This window comes from Ornithodoros turicata, unplaced genomic scaffold, assembly GCF_037126465.1.
Source record: "Ornithodoros turicata isolate Travis unplaced genomic scaffold, ASM3712646v1 ctg00000903.1, whole genome shotgun sequence".
Classification (NCBI taxonomy): Eukaryota; Metazoa; Arthropoda; class Arachnida; order Ixodida; family Argasidae; genus Ornithodoros; species Ornithodoros turicata.
The window spans coordinates 376,958-397,314 of NW_026999413.1; the positions used below are offsets into that span (position 1 = coordinate 376,958).

The window sequence follows — 20,357 nt, forward strand, 5'->3', positions numbered from 1 at the left end:
TGTCGCCTGTGAAAATGACGAAAAAGAAGTAGCGTGAGCCATTTGTACACTCGGGAGACTGAAGGTCCCGGTTTGACTGGAACGCCCCTCGTATATTCCCAAACATATGGTTGAGGTTGTGACAGTCTTAGTTTTTTGAACTTCCACAATGACAATTTTTTGTTTTCATTTTTCTGCATGCGGTTGCAACTGACGCATCTGGCATAGAAACGTATGATGATAGCATAAATTATAAATTGATTTACCTGAAAAAATAAGAATGTCACAGCCTCTAGGAATGTTCAGTGATTGTAAGAAAACAGACCGCATCGATATAGATTGAGCGGTTACGGAGATATCAATTTCACAAGCGGAGCAGGTAGAGCGAAAGTTGTTTTGAGAAAATGAAGCGTACGTACCAAGTAAAGAGTTGTACACAGCTCATGTGCTGTCCAGAAATTCTATCACAGACCACAGCCATCAAGAGCCAGCAGTGAAAGAATTTGAGATCCTGACCATACACCTCTAGCGAGCTTCTCGCAGCATGCTCGCACTGGAGAAAGACAATACTTTTTGCCATGTAATGCAGTGTCCTTTGTCCGATTCTCTCTCCGAAGATGCAGTGAAGTATGGCACCTTATTTGTTGAGCTATCTGTGAATGCCTCGCGTTGTCATCCCTTTGGTTCTCCGAAACAAAGTCCTTGATAGATTGAATATGGGACACCAAGGCATTGGATGGTGCAGAGCAAGAGCTCCTGAGGTGACATAGTGGCCAGGTATCTGCGCACATCTACAGAACCGATAACATGTGAGGTGATAGATGGGAGCATGTGAGAGAACACAGGACAGGCACAACTACACTTGATAGAATCCATGGAAAACACAAACAAACAACAGAAACTGGAACTGGGAATAAACCTGACAACCCACTAGGCAGCGCCAGCTCATCAGGGACTGCGTCAAAAATGTGGTCTCTTTTCATGAGAGCGATAGATTGTGTACTGACGCAACTTTCATCCAGCTGATCAATTTAGTAGGCCGCAACAATCCCACGTGTCAAGCTACTTCTGTTAGAATAAATGATTCGACAGTCCTGAAACTCCAGCGTACACAGACAGATATTGCAATGTGCTACCAGCCAACCCTCATTTCCTGCATGAACACATCGACGGTGTTCACCCATACTGGTCGTTCAAGCAATGACCGGTTTACCACAGTTACGGGGGATCTACCAACCTTCTGAGCAGAGTCAATATATGGCTGCCTATGCTTTTTAGCACACCCCTCAGATCTTCAACTCAGGTTGATGGACTTGCACAAAGCAACAAGTTTGCGTGGAGCCCAAGAGACAACCTTTACATTCAGTCTCTCACCAATTTTCTTGAGGCCATATGCATGCGGAATGACGGTAATATTCTTATTTTCATCCTGGGGTACCACTCGTGGCCTGTTTTTTTCGTTTATTTAGCCTGCTAAGTAAAGATTTGGTCACTGCTGAGTTTCAAAAATATATGTCAGGAGAAATTAGGAGCCCTGGGATATATATTCGTACCAAAAGTATGACAGCAGCGTGAAATCCTGGTGCGTGTCAGAAATGCTCCTTCCCCTGGTTGCCATTCACCCAGTAGTGCCTTCGTATCGGGAGTAGCATGAGCGAGATCACCGCCACTGCCTCCTCAAAGACAGTCTCCACCAAATTGTACCTTTCTTCTGTTGCAATCATTGTGCAATCTCCTGCGTGCCCGAGATGAACTTGTTGATTTGCCACCTGGAAGACCTTCACGCCGTCACGGATAAGTTGTGATTTCTTGTGTCTGGATCTGACTTTCGATTAATGGTGTGCTTTCAACAGTGGTTTGCGGCTTTGCGATGTGAGTTTGGTCACTGTTGGGACCGTTCGAAGGTGCAGTTATCTGGGACCATGCTCACAAATAGCACAGTTGTGATATCCGGTTGTGCTGATAATGGTGATTTCTAGAGTTTTGCGAATATTCTAAAATTTGATGTTCAAAGTTTTCGAATATTCGTAAAAGATTGAATACTGTACTCGAATTTTTTTCTAATATTATGAGCAACTTGCTACAAAGCTGTAGCGGCCTACACGCTAGGATTTTTACGTTGCGGCAGCGGTGACTAACGTGAATAGTAGAACAGCTGCAAAGCGACGCACAGAGCTTTCGAGGTACGCTCATCTGTAAAAGCGGCTACACGTTCGGTAACCAAAATGAAACTACCACACAGTCGCGTGTAGCCGCCATCAAAGTCCACCTCAACCAAATGCAAAGCTGCAGTATGCTTCATGCATCGTCAGCATAGTCACAGCTTTAGTGGATTGCCAATGAACTCTGAACATTTTCTGAGCATTTTGGTGAAATTCCGGTTAAATATCGAAATTTTGTTGCCGTCGAGCTGAACAGCGCTGTTCACCATGCCACTGCATGCACAGCCAAAACCCGCGTCTCAAACACTGTTCTTTTTCTTTTTTTGCGGTTTCTGCTTGTAGTAGTCAGCGAGAATATAATATAATCATGGTCGCATGCGATGATGGCGATAGTCAAGGAGTGGGATGTGACGATTTTTCGACATGGTTTCTAGAACTCCTGCGCTGTAACCACATGTTAAAGGGGCAATATACAGGTATGCGAGGTGCACCTTTCTCTAGTGCACTGCGATTCGTTTCCTACAGTGACGTTTAGCAAAAATTTTTGTAGCAAAAAAGTAAATAATGGTTCCTAACTGACCAAATATTCACTGCACTCTTTCGCGATCTTGTCCCACCCTGCGATGTCCTGGCGACAATAGCCATATGTCTGTTTGACGTCGTGTACCATCAACCATTCAAAATACGAGATGCCTATACATTGATTTTGTTGTAATATCTGGAAGTGAGGTCAATTCTAAACATATTTACACTTGTCAATCCCAAGGTAGCCAGATCAATATTCCATTTCATGTGCACACTATGTTTTCAGTGCTAAATTGCTCTGCGAGGTCATCGCGATTTTCCCACAACCGGATACACAACGGGTACTCCCCGCACGCCACTGCTTGTGTCAATGAGGCCCGTTATTGCCTAGGAGTCCGAAATCTCCCCCATCTCGAGTGACTGGAATGCAGCTTTGCTAGACTCCAAGCAACATGCCAAATAATACCCAACATTGGCAAAATGTTGGCTAGCCAAACTGGACAAACACCTTCCAAGTTTCGCGAAAGAGTATGGGACCAGTGTGGCATTGATTCCTTTGCCAAAGGTTTGGCTGGCAAATGTGTGCCCAAACACAGGTCGATAGTCAGTTTACCCGCATATTACTTGTCCCCTTGTCCCCTATATATGTCAGACGTTATGTGGATGACATTTTGTTGGTGTCGACTGATAGCTCCCTTGTTTGTTGAGCTGTGCACATGATGATGTCATCTCCAATCAATGGATTGTACAGGAGGAGTTGGTACGTGCAGAGTGCTAGAAGAATTGCAGCAAAAAGACCCAGGGGAACATGTCATCTTCCCCAGTGATTTATCCAGACCAACCCTACACCCGCCGCAAAAATCTGCAAGAGACCCCCTAAAATATTGTGAGATTGCACAATATTTTGTGAAAAGCCTATAAAGGCACCTCCTTGCAGAGCCCAACCCACCCTCACCGCAGGACGAAAATCTGGGTAAACCACTGATCTTCCCCTAGTTGGAGTTTTCTATTGAGCACATGGTTGATGGAAAGTTTCAGTATCTAGACCTTTATGTGTGTTCCCCAATTCTGTTGGGCAAAACGATAAATCTGGTAGCAAGCTGTTACTTCCTGTAAACAGCTACCACTCCACATTAATCAAATCCAGTGTAGTAGCTTCGTTTCCGCACTTAGCCTTTGACAAATAATGTTGCCACCTGGTTTCCAATAGCCTTTGCCATCAGATTTGCCAACTGACAAATGTAGGGTTTATTCCTAACCTGCTTTATTCAAAGTTATTTGAATGCCTCATTAATCTAGGTTATGTAAAGCCCCGTGGCTCTAAAGTGTTTTCTGCACGTGTCGGTATCCCGTATTTCTATGGTGTGTCACACAATTTCTTATTTATTTATTTAATTATACTGTTACTCCTAACGGACCATTACAGGGGGTAAACGAAGGCGATATACAGGTGATGCTAACAACGCTTCAACGCATCTAATTAGATTGAACATACAAGTCACAATAACAACACTACATATATAGATATGTCAACTAGTGCATTAGTGCAAACATTTACATCCTCTGTCATGATTATCGACTGGGATAGGGCATTCCATAGATCAATGGCATCTGGGAAAAATGAGTATTTAAACGCATCCAAGTATGTGGTGTAATGTGCTTATTGTGGTTAGTCCAATGACTAAAAACTCTCGTTGTGTGATATATTTTGCAGCATCAATTTTCAGTTGCTGACGATAAATGAGGAAGAGAAACTTTAATTTTGCAATTTTCCATCGCTTTTCAAGCAATTCCAGCTCGAGCTGGTCCAACATGATCGATACAGAAACATTCCTTCAGTAGTCAGACATTATAAACCTTGCAGTTAATCTTTGAATTTGTTTTATTTTATGCCTTAGTTTTGTGGTATACGGATCTCAAAGGAGGCTGCCATACTCTAATATTGGGATGCTGCCATACGCTAATAGTGTCTTAGCAACTGCAAAGAGATTTGGAATACAGATGTATTTTCTAATGTTGCACGTTTAAGCTCTCTTATGCCTTTTCACTCCAATAGTTCTGGATGCAATATTTCCTGCAGAACCTGCTTTGTCGGCTGTGTTAGTAATGTTGTGTACTAGTATATCCCTCTGTCATGTGGCTTTTGTTACGTAGGGTAAACCGACTGTTGTTTAAACAGTAGGCTCCTTGAACACAAAGGAAATGCTGACTCCCTTTCGGGGAACTCAGAATTGGTTGCTCACCTGAAGTTGCGTTGCAATTGTGTTTGCTCCACTGTTCGAATACACAATTGCTCTTGAGAAGGTATGTGACCCAGTTGGCTGGCGTTTGGCTGAGCCACTTCTGCAGAGTGCAACCAGCTTGAGTACAAGCCAGTTTGTTTGCACAAGCTGGTATGGTGAGAAGTATTTGCTCCCTGACTCTGGTCACTGTTTCAACAACTTAAACTTGTCTTTTTCAGCTTATCACTGGTGCCCTGTGAAAACAATGTTGGATGTTTTAAGTAAAGTTATATGTGTATCTCTGCAGGTGGTGCAAGACATATTAGAAGATGTGCGTCAATACCTTGATGACCCAGAGACGTAAGTGGCCCCATTACCTTCTTTGATTTCATCTTCTTTGATTTCATCTTCTTTGGTACATAGTAAATGTTATCCTCTAAAGCATTGGACCCAGGATTACATAGAAAACATGAAAGTTTAGTGATACAACAATATACAATATAATGTAACAGCCAAAAGAGCTCCGGCTAGTTTTTTCCCTTATATACTTCTCTGGTTTTACACTGGGCTTTGCACTGGGCTTTCAGTGGTGTGTTAGCACATGCTGACAGGAGGCATCATGTTCTACGTGACCTTCTGACGCCATCTACTCAAACGTTGCCTGCCTGTGTACTGCTGACGTTTGAGCACTTCCAAACAGTGACCATGTCAGTGAAAAAGTGACCGCATTATGCAGGCAGAGAATCTCTTCATTCTTGGAATGATGCTCAAAGGGATTTTGTATTCTTGAGTCGATACTGCCACATCTTTTTGTCCCATAATGTTCCAAGACTTGGAAACCGCCAAACAGTTTTCTTGTAAATGAAGTAAGGCCTCATACATGGTGTCTGATGGCGTCGGCCCTCACTTTAAGAAACACATAGTGGAAGAGCTGAACAGGCCATGTGTCTTCTACGCAATTGCCATCAGCAAAACACCCGTAGTGGAGCAGCAGTGCAAACAGCTCGATGTTGTTGTGCGGTTTTATTCTGAAGCCATGAAGGAAGTGGTTGTGGAACATTTGGAGTCGTTCCGGCTAGGTTCCTCGAAGTCTGACATACTGTTCAACGAAATTGTGAAGGCAACACAAGACCTTACACAAGATAACTTAATCTGCATTTTCAGCGACGGGCCAAATGTGACAAAAAGTTTGAAACGGAAGATGAATGAAGCACACCCAAGTATAATAGACGCAGGCAAATGTTGTCTTCATAAGGTCCGTACTTCATTTGGGCATGGCTTTGGATGGCTTTGGATCAGATGTAGGAGCAGCAATTCTTGATCTCTACTATTTCCTCAAGAATTATGCTGTGCGAAGTGCTGCAGTGTAAACACAGCAGGAAGTGCTTGAACTGCCTTAAAACGTGTTGCTCCGTAATTGGAGCTCAAGGTGGCTTACACTAGGGCCTGCAGTAAGTCGACTGATTGAGCAATTCTCTGGAGTGAAGACTGTTGTGATGTCAGAGAGGCAGTGTTGTTCAGGAGGGCAGCTGCGTGAACACTTGAGGAAAGCATTCGCAGACAAGAGGTTCTATGCAAAATTACTTTTTGTCATTAATGTCGAACATTTTCGTAGAATTCCTAACTTTGTTTCAACGCTCGGAACCCTTAGTACAGTGCTGGACAAAAGTTTACGAGATGCGCGAGCGGTGTATTTTCTCCTCCGTGTGACACCCTAGCGGCGAGCGGAAGCGGGCCAGTTCACTCGTTCAGAGGGATGGGTGAGTGCAGTGGTTGCGATACACTGCGGTAGTTTCTGTATCGCTTGAATGTGCCGGTGAAGTGTTTTAGATTGGTGTCGCTACCGGCGCACTCCTTTCCTCCCTGTGAACGAATGAACGAGCCTGCTTCCGCCCACCGCCAGGGTGTCGCACAGAGGAGAAAATACATCGCTCGCGTGTTTCGTGAACTTTTGTCCAGCACTGTACACCTACCATATGACGAGATGGTATCCCTCCTTAAGAAACTTGTGAGCATTTCATGAAATCCGAGTCATACCGTTCAGAAACGGGCAATGAGCTGCCCTTGCTGCAACCACAATCAGCTGTGAACCAGAAGGCAAAAGTTGAAGTTGTAGAGGATACAGAGGCTGTTATGTCATCGTGGGACCCAGCAGAGAAGAAACCATTCAGGTTGGGTGCAAGAAATTTTTTTGACGCCCCTGGAATTAAGGCGGTGAGGGGCTCGTACAAGGTGTACAGGGACTGTGTCGCTGCTGTGGGTATCGGTTATCTCGTTTTTTTTTTGCGTCCCAATCCTTGTCCCAACGCTTCCTATATATTTGGACCCTTTTAAGTGGAAGCTTTTTTTGCCCGAGTACGGATATCTCGAAATTCCATCACCAGTACCTGCGGCTGATAACGTGCATTCTTCGGTCCCCCAAGCTAGAAGGTCAAAGCCTAGTCCTAGTTACTATCATCCTTTCAACATGCCGCTAGCTGTGGGAGGCAGACAGCACTCTGCTTTCCACTCAACGTCACTCCTCTTCCTCTGCATTCATCCGAGCCTCTCAGCAGTCTCAGTTTCGTTTCATTCTTCACGGCGTGATGGCTGAACCAGCGGCTGAACAACGCACATGCAAATCCCTGACTTTGGAGTGGAAGGTGGCACTTATGAAAGGCTTGGCAGCACGTTCATCAAGCCATTATCGTGAACTGTATCGTTCATGCGGGTTGCTCGTCTTCCACTGGTGTAATGGAGCCAGCAGACGAGTTCAGTGGCTGTGATGAATTGTGCAACAACATGATGCACATCGCATGTTGTGGGGAGAGTGACTTAGAGGACTTGAACATAGAGGACTATGCACTTTACGACGGCGATGTTCCAGTAAGCAGTGAACTGAGTGACACTGAAATCGTTGAGAGTGCCCTCGGTAGTGATGTGCCGGGCGGAGCGCCTCATGCATTGCACTGAAGTGCTTGAAGTTGCTTTCTTGCTCCCAGACGCGCATGCCAAGCAGATTGCTATTAGGGAGTTATTCCCTCTCAGATGATGTTAAAAAGTAACTGGCTTTGCAATTATTTACGCGCCCTATTATAGTACGAACGCATCTCTTTTTTTTTTTACCTTTCATAACAGTGCCTTGTGGTAACATTGTGGCAACGTAATTTTCACTGTTCCCTTAACTTGAAACTCCACTTATCTCTAAAGTTTTTCCGGTTTTTACGAGTTCGAGTTATCGGGGGTTTACTGTACTCGGACACGTCTGAAAAGTTTTAACAGGAATGACGACAGACTGGACACTTTGTGGCTAGAGCTGTATGGTAATGAGAAATAGCTTTGGTCATTTGCCCAGAGGATTCTCTCCATGTCCCATGGTAATGCTGCTGTGGAAAGATGTTTTTCTGCGAACAAAAATTGCCTTGTAACAAACCTAAGGGAAGAGTCACTAATTGCCCAGTGGGTAGTGCACAATGCTATCTCGGCTGCAGGTGGCTCCTTAGAAAGGGCTGATATCACGGACAGAATGACTGAATTAGCTCGTGGGGCCGATATGAGGTGGAAGGAAGGCCTTCGAAGGAAGAAACAAGGAAAGCAAGATGTGCTTCAAGCTCATTGGCAGAAAAGGAAGGTTGCCACAGAAATAAGTGAGCTTGAGCAAAAGAAACAAAAAGTGATATATGAGGCCTCTTTGATTCAGGGAAAAACTGACTCTCTCAAAAAATAGCACTTACCGTATTTTCCGGGTTCTAACGTGTCCCCAAATCTAACGTGCAGGTAATTTTTACGACTTAGCCACAAAAAAAAGTTGAAAATACACCCCTGGGCAAACAATGAACAAGCGTTTATTCAGCATCGCTATTGTCGTCAGAAGTTCCTTTGTCGCTGCTCAGCACCAGCATGGAGCGGAGGCCCCTGTTAGCACCGAGTCGCTTCCGCCACATGACATCCACCCAGTCAATCATCAAATCTGTGTCCATCCACCCTTTTTCATTCACTCTCACTATCACGCCAGGTGGGAAGGACTCATTCTTTGGCAAAGTTTTTCGGCGAAAAATTGGGTACGATGGAAGCTTGAAGCCGTCGGCAGTACAACACAGCATAGCCGTGACGCGATTCTTCTCGTTTCCCGTAGAAGTAATGGCGACCTGCTTCACACCTTTCTCTTTGACTGTATGATTTGATAGGAAGTACAAAAAAATCTGAGTCTGATCAGCATTTCCGACCTGGCCACCCAAATGGCAGTGCATACGGCGGACGTTGATTAATAGCGCTGAATAGCAACCAATTTCTCCTCGTACTCCTCTGGCAGCTTCTGTGAGATCGTGCTAATGAGAATCCTGCTCTCTTCATGAACCTTGTTATCCAGCTCAAAGATCTCCTTGATGCTGCACGGTTGCCCTCTGTTTCCGTCATCAACAGTACGAGACATTATGTTTTTAAACTGGGCGTTTTACTGCAAGATTATCGGATAAAAATAATTACCGTGATCGAAAGACATCCAAAACGTAGCGCAGAAACAACACCCGCATTGTTTACAAACGGTTTTGCCACCGATCACGGGCGTCGCCATCTTTAAGGTCACATGCGCATTGACGTTTGCTGTGACGTGCGACCTGGACCTGTCCAGGATGCATTGCGTTCGCCCAGCACACTTTCGTCTACGGAGCAATCCACTGGATGCCACCCCTGTGGATTTTAGGCTGTTGTCAGCTGTCCTTCCTTCCAATGCCACACGAAGGACAAACCTTAAACGGATTTTATTATCCGGATGATGAACGACATCTCCCTCCTATCTCGTCTCCTCTCCCCAAGGTGTGGCGGTAGTCCTTCGTCTATCAACACGGCCGGCCTCCAAATCATTCCGCAATGTCGTCGTCGCACTTTGCAGTTGTCCCGCTCACAGCATAATGTAGTCTTGCATCCATATTGGGGCCCTTCTCCGATGGTGGTGGGATTCTTGCCCCGTTGGCGCAGGAGTTTCCTGTTGTTGAACGACCTCGGAAGCCGTTGCTTGTTCTGTGCTTTCTTCTGTCAATAAAGACTCTTCTGACTGCGGTATGGTGTTGCTGTCTGTTGACTGAGCGTAGGCGGTGTTCTTCGATTTTGAAAAGGCGTATGACATCGCTTGGCGGTATGGTATCCTACAAGTCATGTACTCTTTTGGGATCAGGGGGTGCCTTCTTAGGTGTGTAACAAACTTCCTCCAAAACAGGACATTTCGAGTACGACTTGGAACAACACTATCCCGTCCCTTCATCCAAGAGAACGGGATGCCGCAGGGATGCGTCCTTAGCGTCACTCTGTTTCTTGTGAAAATTAATTCAGTAGCTAGCATAATCCCACCTTCCATGTCTTATTCATTGTACGTGAATGACATTCAGGTTTCTTTCTCTTCCACGAATCTAGCAACATGTGAGCGACAGGTGCAGCTAACTTTAAATAAGCTTACAAAATGGTCTCATGAGAATGGATTCAAGTTCTCACGTGAGAAAACGGTATGCGTTCACTTCTCGAGGGTCAGAGGACTGTTTCCTCCACCTACTCTTAAGCTGAATGGACAGGACCTCACTATTAAAAGCGAATACAAATTTCTTGGGGTCATCCTTGATAGCAAACTGACGTTCTTATCACACATCAAGAACCTTACAACTAAATGCATTAAGTCCCTAAACCTTTTGAAGGTGCTGTCCCACAAATCTTGCGGGGCCGATCATGACACTCTACATAGGATCTATGTGTCCACAGTGCTGTCTAGACTGGACCATGGATGTGTTGTTTTTGGGTCTGCTCGGAAATCTGTCCTGAAGATATTAGACCCAGTGCATCACCAGAGACTGCGTCTCAAAACTGGTGCTTTCAGCACATTGCCAGTGGAAAGCCTCTATGTTGAGAGCAATGAATGGTCGCTGGAAAGAAGAAGATTTTACTTATCAGTTTCATATTCTTTGAGGGTAAAAGGGTATCCCAATAACCCAGTGATTTCCTCTGTTGAAGGCACACGTTTCAATCAGCTCTTTCTTAATATGCTCAGCGTTGTTCCCCCATTTAGCATGCGTGTTCTTGTGGGATGCGAGGATTACAATTTCCCACGTTGTGATTTCAACGGGTCCCGCCCTGGCAATCTCCTCCATGTTTTAATCGTTCCCTGTCTATATTCAAGAAACATGACATTTTTTTTTACACTGACAGTTCTAAAACATGCACCTCAGTATCATGTGCAATGGTGATCGATGGACTCACAATCATATCGTCTACCTCACATACTCTGTTTTTAATGCCGAGGTATATCGAAAAATACTGGCACTGAACTACATCTTAGAAAGTCACACCAAGTCATCGGTCATTTACACAGATTCTGAGTTTTTTTCAAGCAGTAGGCAACATAGGGATGTCCAAAAACGTTCTTGTACAGAAGGCACAGTGCCTTGCTGCTAAGGTAATAAAAAAGGGTCTGTTTTTGACATTCTGCTGGGTACCCAGTCATGTGTGTATAGCCGGGAATTAACTCGCTGATGCAGCTGCTACAGCTGCTCTTTCATCTGAGGTCAGTCGTTTTTATGTACCCTTTCAACATCTCCGACCTACACTTAGCAAAGGTTACACATTTCGATCAAGTCATAAAAATACAAGATAACGTTTCAGGCGCTTCAAACTTTGCAGACTGGTAGTCATTCACCTGGAGTTTTATCCATATTTTTTCAAGTGCTGTGACTTTGTATAAAAAAAGTTAGAAGCAAAGCAAATTCTCTCTCCATACGTTTCCTTTGGCCTAGACTGCCTGCAAACGGCCATTTTTTCCACTGCCTGCTTCACGTTCACATCACCACGTATAGGTGGCACTGCCTCGAAACCCTGCACCTGGTCCATCTGGTTGTTGGTTGTTCTATAGGTTTTGGGTTTGCTTCATCTCCAGGCAGCGCCACCTATACGTGGTGATGTGAACCTGACGTAGACAGAGGAAAAAATGGCAGATCGCGAGCAGTATAGGACATAGGAAAGGCATGGGGTGAGAATTTGCTTTGCTTCTACCTTTTTTTCTACAAAAGCATTTGGAAAAGTATGGATAAAACTTCAGGCGAATGACTATCAGTCTGCAAAGTTTGAGGCACCTGAGATGTTATCTTGTATTTTTACAACTCGATAGAAATGTGTAACCTTTGTTAAATTCACCCTGTACCTTGAACCCACATGTAGCCATCCAGGCATCCACCACTTCCACTTGCCATGGCTACGTGGGCCGCATATCCCTGAGTGTGGGGTTGAAAACAAGGGAACGTACAATGAAACACACAACACTAATCCCTTTATGCTATGAGGCCTTCCAGCATATATAGGAATGGCATTGGTCCACTAGCTCAACTCAAGAATGTGTCTGTTATTCTTGCATTGATATGCGTCATCGTCTCAATCTCAAACTGGATATTTTGAATTCCTCAACTATTATTGGGAGAAACATAGTTAATTATGGAACAGATGTGAATAGAGAATGACAATATTGTGGATTTCATTGAGGAGAACATCCTGTTGCCTACAGAAAAATGTACGGCAGACTTCCCCACTAGGCCTAGCTATGATTTATTTTGACAGTGTAGATTTTACGAGCGTGGGTTCTTATATAGTTTATTACAGCAGATGGAATTTTAAACGTTGATTTTTAATGTTTTATCTTTAAGTGTTTATTTCAGCGTACACTCGTTTTTGCCTCAATGCAAAAGCTGTGGTAACCAATATAACAAAGCCAGACTGACTGAGACTTAGGTCTAGCTTTAATTAATTTAGTACACTTCTTTATTGAAACTCTTTCAGTAACATTGAAGAGAAAAGTAAGATGCAAGTGAGCGACATTCGTTGATAGGGGCGACAACGAACAAACATGAAACAACTTGTCGCCCCTCATTCTCAAGGAACGTCCTGTTTGAGTTTCCTGCATCTTCTCTTCTGTGGTGTCACTGTCAGCTGCTTCTGATTTTTATATGTTTGGTTTGAGAACCCAGACAAAAGGCATCTACTTTATTTTATTTACTCTTGAAACTGCACTTCACTTGTGATATCTGCAAAAGTGTGTATGCAGATGGTTGCACCAACACTGAAACCAGGTGCATAAATGTGGTTCCTTCCTCTTTACCTCAAAAACGTGTGAGGCTCAAGGGGGTGAAATTTTGTATACATCTGTATCTGTTTATGTGCATCCGTACATACCAGCCACAGCGTTAATCTTTAGAGCGCGGATAAATATGCACTAAAAACTCGCGAAATATGCATGCAAGTATGCACTGAAAATCTCCGAAATATGCAGTTAAAAGCTTCAATATATGCAATGTTTTTCATTGTTCTTGCTACGAAAGCAATGCACCAAATGCCTGTTTTTTAAACAATGAGTATTTTAGTAGGGATAACACTGCACAATAAAGTTGCCTATGTTCTGCAGCACACAGCAGAGAATATTTGAGCCATGATTGATAACATAGTGTAAACACGCTACCTGGTGGACAAAATCCATAATGTACGTTTGTGTTTTTCGTCACGCCCATGCTTAGGCTTGTTACGTAATGGCTTTGTGTTCAGCACTGCATTATGCCAATTAAAATGCAAATACCGCCTGTCTTCGTAACACTAATGTGGCGAAGCTCAAGTATAGCCCATCGGCCATGCACGCACAGGAGCATGGAGCAGCCAGGGTACAGGATGAACACCATATCTCACCATGCCGAAACATGGAAAATATTTTATTCTGACCAGAATTTTCCGCAAGAGATGACCCAAGACTGTCCCGGAAAACACCAAAAACCAACCATGAAAAAAGAATGAAGCTCTAGCACCTGAAAATACGGCAAAATATGCACGTTTCATGCACCTTCTTGCAGAATATGCCACAATGTGCAAAACATGCATTTATATGTACCATAGAATCCTCCTGATCGGTGGCAAACCAAGATCAAAAGTGTTTTTTCATTGTCCAGATACAAAACCATATCAAGGAAAAAAGCATGCATTTGCATGAAAATCCGCCCTCTACTTATAACATCTTTTTCGCAGAAAGTATTCCACTGGTTTTTGCATGTATTTCAGACTGATGCAAGCAATGACTCCCATTGAAAAGCCTTCCAAGAGCTCAAGGTAAGCCACACGTAGAGTCAAATCCCAATGAACGGTTTTCAAAAAGTTTCTGCTGCCATACTTTTGTGCAGCATGCAGCAGTCATTTTGTACTGTCCAACAAAGCTAATGAACATTTTGCTCGTTAGATAGAATGCAAAGATATGTTTTCCTATATGGTCAAGAATATTTGCATATTTTATCACTGGTCTCTAATACAGTCGAGCCGGTTTGTGACGATATTTAGGGCAACGTGAAATGAGCTTTCGCAAAATTGCCGGTCGGGGTCACATCATTAAAGTAGTACGGCACAAGTAGAATTGTAGAAGTGTGCAGTACATCTTGTTGACGAAGACTTCAAAACGAATCCTGAAGTGCTTGTTAACCGTGGAAACGGAAGGCAGAAATCTTCACCTTCACTTGCCGTTTTGGCGTCTGATCCGTCTTACTCCTGCTGTGAATAAAGAAAATAGCTATGAACCCCTAAGTCATCGGACATCGCCTTCATACTTCCACGAGATATCTAAATATGATATTTTGGTGCGTTGTTGGGAATTTCCTGTGTAACACCATTCACCTAGCAGCCACAAACTGGAGCTCAAGTAATATCTGACGTCACACGCTCCCCGGGTGATTGTGTCGGGCGGGCAGCGTAGCGGGCTCCTAAGCGTAAAAAATATGCCCATCCATACACCGTACTCACAAAATACTGGTGGAACCATAATTCTACGTAGAATTTGCACTTCATTTGGTTCTTTTCTTGCAATTACCAAATTTCGTATCTGTTGTCCTTTACGAAGAACTGAGTGCCGCTGACGATTTGCACATCTCGTAATGCCTTTCTCAGTTTGTTTTTAGCTACATTACGTATAATAGGGAATGTGTTTTGTAATTAATACGTAAATGCTACATATGTTTCTGTTTCTGGCAAAAAAATAATAAAGATTGCATTGACATGGCAAATGTGAAAGTTCAACTTCAGATTAAACTACTTTTAATTAGAATTTAATGAAATTACTTGTACATGGCAAAAAGTTCCCTAGTGATAAATGCCATTGATTGCATGTTTTTGTAACATACATTTTCTTTAAACAATTTTGACATGGTTTTGAAACACTCTGCATAGTGCATAATATAGGCGAAGTGATGCACAAAGTGTACTCATTTTCTACTCTCCCAAGTTAAAAGTAATGATGAGCTGGTTAAATTTCAACACACAGAAAATGTGAGGTGCATACTTAAGAGGCTGAGAGACTCATAGACTCTCAGCCTTATCTTTTTTGCATTACTTTTAAGTAGGGCTGTACAAATATTCGACTTTTCTAAAGTGATTTGAATATTTGCAGTATCCATATTCGATTTAATGATTGAATTCATGTCTTTAGAATAAATCTCATATGCGAGATTTCCTGAATGCATGAGCATTACACAGTAAACTTGGGCAGTGGTTTCCTGATGGGAACACACTGTAGCAGTGCGTTCTGTGCCCGAAATGATTTCTCGAACTCTTCTCCACAGTTCGACTTTCCAGATCTGCTCTTGTGGCAATGAACATCCACCAGGGATTGTCTCAGCACCCCCCCTAACCCCCCCCCCCCCCCCAAAATACAGACTAGAAAGACTATGGGTGTCATCTCTCCCCCATTTTTTTTTTTTTTTTTCAAGATCCATGCAATGCAAAGGACCAGTGTTACTTCATAGTGAGTCAGTACCACGCCACGCTCCATAAGTAATTTTATGTTATGTTTTTTATTATAAATTTCTAAAAAGTTCGCTTGTATTTTTTTTTTTTTTTGCAAGAGGCAAAAAAGAAAAACGAAAACGTTGGGTTGATATGGTGAGTTTAGAACTTCAATTCATGCTAACAAATTTCCTCTGGCATGTTTTTTCTATTCATTTTTGACATTGTAACTGAAACACTCTGTATGTGTGGCGCACGCTAGCTTCATACGAAAGAACTGGAAAACCCAGGGATAACACCTGACAGCACAGCCAGTGCGGGGACTCAAACCTCTTGCTGTTACCTAACAGGCTTCGCGTGGAGCTTGTTCTTTGGCAGCTGTGGCATAGTACGCAGCTTCTGGGGTAGGTCCGAGTGTACACCGGTCAGCAAGCTGTACGTCTGCTACTACTTGAGGAAGGTTCTCGAACGTGGGAAAAAAGTTTGATCCTCTACATGCGCACAAAAGGGAACACTAGTGTTGCCACACAGGCTGTGGACAACGATTTATTTTAATTATTATTTATTTATTTGTGCCCATCAACATCACATGCCTATTAGCAGGAACGACTCTTCATTCACGTGCCATTTACAAAGAATAACTTGGCATTATTCCGTGACAAGTATTGAAATGCGCGTTTCTCTGTGCCCAAAATCAAAATCTGTGTTTTTCCGGTTCCAGGACATTTGCCGTTTGATCGAACACAGGACATTTGGTCGAAAGCTGTTTGATCAAAACTGCAGCAGTCATTTGATAGATTTTTCTTATTGGTTCACTTGGAGCGTTGATGAAAAAAAAGAGAGCAACAAAAGAAAGCTGCAGTTCTAAATGCTATTATCTTAAGGACATTTACCAGTGTGTAATCCCCTTGCCCGTATACATATTCCTCATGCTAACTCACTTTTTCACATCCAAAAAGCAGTCCAAGGGCCAGGTTTTCACCCTAGTCCGTTCGGCAACTTGATAAGTTTTTCCGCTGTGACGTGTAGTGACTAAGCATGCCATACATGTCTTTCACCCCTAATCCTCAACCCTTCTTCAGGTAATAATTGATGTCAAGTAACAAACATACGAGGGGTGTTCAAGTCAAACCGGGACATTTCATTTTTTGCAAAAGTAAAATGAACTTACAGGCGAGAAATTCATTTTTATTTTTCGACGTAATCTCCAGCTGTACTAACACACTTGTCCCAGCGTTTCACGAGGGCTTGGATGCCAGCAGCGTAGAAATTCTTACCGGCGCATAGCAGCTCTTGACCTCGTCGTCACAGCTGAAGTGGCGGCCTCCAAGGAACGCCTTCAGTGGCCCGAAGCCATGGAAATCGCTGGGGGCGAGGTCTGGACTGTAAGGGGCATGTGGCAGCAACTCCCAGCCAAGTTCCTGTAAGGGTGCTTGTCGCGAGATGCGTGGGATGAGGGGCGTGCATTGTCCTGTAGAAGGAGGACTCCTTTGGTGATGAGGTCCGTCCGCTTTTGCTTCAGCGCCTTATGCACATCCCTGAGAACCTGGCAGTAATATGCACTAATGATGGTGGTACCACTGGTCAGAACATCAACATGAATGCCAGCCTTGTTCCAGAAAACCGTGGCTATGACCTTACCCGCAGACGGGGTGATTCGGAACTTCTTGGGAGCTGCATGGCGAGCCCAGATGCTTCCACTGTTTTGATGCGCGTTTAGATTCAGGAGTGAAATGGTGCACCCACGTTTCATCGCACGTGATGATTCGATCAAGGAACGGCTGTCCTTCAGTGTCCAGACGGTACCTTAGCTCTTGGGAGATTCCCAGTCTTCTCTGCCGGCCAAACACGGAGAGCTGCTTCGGGACCCAACGGGCACTAGCTTTCCGAAAGTGGAGGTGTTCATGGATTATAGTGTTCAACGTTCCCACAGAAAGGTCCGTCTTTTGAGCCAGTTCGGGACATGTTATCCGTCGGTCCTTGAGGATCAGGCGCTCCACAAGTTTGATGTTCTCAGGAACTCTGACACTGGACTATGAGCCGCCCTGGCTGGGATCATCCTGCACTGATGTGCGGCCGTCTCGGAACCGTTTGCACCACTCAAACGCTTGGCTGCGGCGAAGTGTAATGTGGCCATACTCAGTGTGAAGTTTTCTGTGAATTTCAGATGACTTTACGCCTTCATTCATGACAATTCGCTGTTCGATGTGCGCGTTCACCTCGTTGTCAGCCATCTTGTCCAGTACGCGTCTTCTGTTTTGCACAAACTTTGGACCACCATGTTGTGAACGCGGAGGCCTGCCACGTGTGAAAATGACGAAAAAGAAGTAGCGCGAGCCATTTGTACACTAAGGAGACAGAAAGTCCCGGTTTGACTTGAACGCCCCTCGTATATGCACAGGAATGATGCAAGCACGTGATAATGTAACTAATAGTCCTCCATCGTGTTAAACTAGTTGTGTGAGTCAGCCGAGCCAGGAGTAGCCCTAGGTGCTGGAGTATTTTGTTGGCTCAGTCAGGCACTGAGCACAAAGTCGATAAGAACAAAGAAATTTTGGTTTTGACAACGCATCTAGGAAGGAAGCTACTTGAACTTGCGGTGAGTGAAGACTGATATTATACATAGATGCTGTCGGAGATCTATTATGCACCTTAACTGATCATTGTCGTTGTACTATGTTCCTTAGCCTTTAAAAAAGTATTTGACTCCTTTGAGCCTGGTATATACGAAGAGCTTCACGAATATAAACACAATGTTAAACACGGGAAATCTGTTTTGTTGTGTCTGTATAGGTGATATATGCACGATAGGGGTGAAACGAAAAATAGGCATTTCGCTTAAAATGCGACCTTCGATGATGATCAAGCACAGGCTGCAGTGGCAAAGGAGAAGCGCCTTCTTTCTTCATGTGACACACCTCAGTAGGCAAAATGGTACTGCTTGGCACATACATTAGGCGAACTGGGACCCCGTGCAGTTCTGAGTGAGGGAACATGCCGAGGGATTGGGAGATAATTTGATTAAAAAACATTAGGTGAAGTAGGAAGAGGCGAAGTGGGAAGACACGTTTCCGGGTGCCAAATGCTATGCATTCAATTATTTGATTTCGAATACAACAGCCACAAAACTTTTCATAGTCTTATGAAAAGAACAATCCCCTTCAGTGGTCATTTACTGGGGTGCTCACCTTAGGTCTTCTGTTGCCTTTTGCAATTTTTATTTTGGGCCTTCTGATCGCTTGGCCTTTCAGCTTTCGGCCTTCTGACAGTTTGGTGTTGTGATTTTCCAGCCTTTTGGCTTTCGGCCTTCTGATAGTTCGGCATTACGATTTTCGCCCTTGTGATAGGCTTCTGAGCTTTGAACTCCCTTCGATCAAACGGCTTTTGACCAAGTGGCATTCGATTAAACGCCTTCGATCAAACAGCACTCAACCAAATGGGCGGACACCTGTTTTTCTGCGTTTGTACGTGGCCACGGAATCCTAGGTTCCCTAGGGTAGACGAGCGGTCTGCCTGTCTCATTATTTTCCGAACACGCACCAAACATCAAGTAACGAAAAAAAGAAAATTAGAGCTGCGGAAATGAAGCAGACGCCTTCTCGGTTTGTTGCATTTAGACAAACTATGTGCGCAGATAAACTTAGTGGGTGCGGACATTTCCTCGCCGGACAATTGTTCATCAATGGAATGCTGAAGTTGAACAATTGTTCACCTCATTATAAAATACCCTAAAGCTCACCCAGAGATTTTTATTTTCTCGTGAGGGTTCCCCTGCAGTTTCTGCTCCTTTGGAACTTGCACTGCCCTCGAATCCGAGTCATCGAATAGAGACCTTTCACAAACAAGATTTGAACAATTATACAGGGTGTTACCCTATAAAAGTCTACCCGTGCAGGCACGCCGTACTCGCTGATTACTCAATGCAGGTGGCAGATTGTGCAGTCTTCAGATAAAGCTCATAAGGACAATTAGTCTTGGTAAATTTCGAAGTGATTGAGAGCCACAACACGAAGTTATAACGCAAAACGTGCAATTGCCGTAGTCGAACCAATAAAGATGGCGGCGTTGCGAAGAGCAGTTGATATGCTGCTCACCAGACTGCGATGTGTTGTATACCCGCCAGCTGGATGGAACTGCAGTTTTTATTTCGCTTTCATGTACCTGTCGTATTTTGCTCCCGAAGTGAGCAACGTGATAAAAGAAAATGCCGACGTAATTAGCAGACGACATCCAGAAGGGATGTCGTCTGCTTACTGAAAACAGTGAAACAACATAACGCGGGGACGGCTCTGACTGCTGACTGTATGGATGGATTGCCAGAGCGACACGTCGCCGTCTGGGGAACTGTGTCACAACTGCGATTCACAACACCGCCATCTTGGCTATTTTGACTACGGGAACCTCACGTTTTGCGCTCTAACTTTGCGTTGCAGTACTCAATCACTTTGATATTTACTACGATGAAATGTCCTTCTGAGTTTTATACGTAGGCAACACATTGTACCACCTGCATTGAGTAATTGGCGAGCACGACATGCTGGCGTGGGTAGACTTTTATAGGGTAACACCCTGTATTGTGATTATGAGATTGGCAAGTAACCGTGCCCGTGATTTCCACTCCAAAATATACCGTATTTTCACGCGTATTAGCCGCACCGCAGATAAGCCGCAGGACTCGTTTTTAGATACATTTTGAAAATGTTTTTTTAGA

At 44.0% G+C, this 20,357-nt stretch overlaps 1 protein-coding gene across 4 annotated transcripts in view; it reads left to right on the top strand.

Moving 5' to 3' along the window:
* The window catches only part of LOC135375593 (Fanconi anemia group D2 protein-like), a 339,045-nt gene that overhangs the window by 33,277 nt on the left and 285,411 nt on the right, over positions 1-20,357 (top strand). For all 4 annotated transcript variants that reach the window (XM_064608269.1, XM_064608270.1, XM_064608271.1 and 1 more), the window contains exons 4-5: positions 5,196-5,248; positions 13,940-13,987. In XM_064608269.1, the coding sequence (XP_064464339.1) occupies positions 5,196-5,248; positions 13,940-13,987 (101 nt within the window). The remainder of the gene's footprint in view (positions 1-5,195; positions 5,249-13,939; positions 13,988-20,357) is intronic.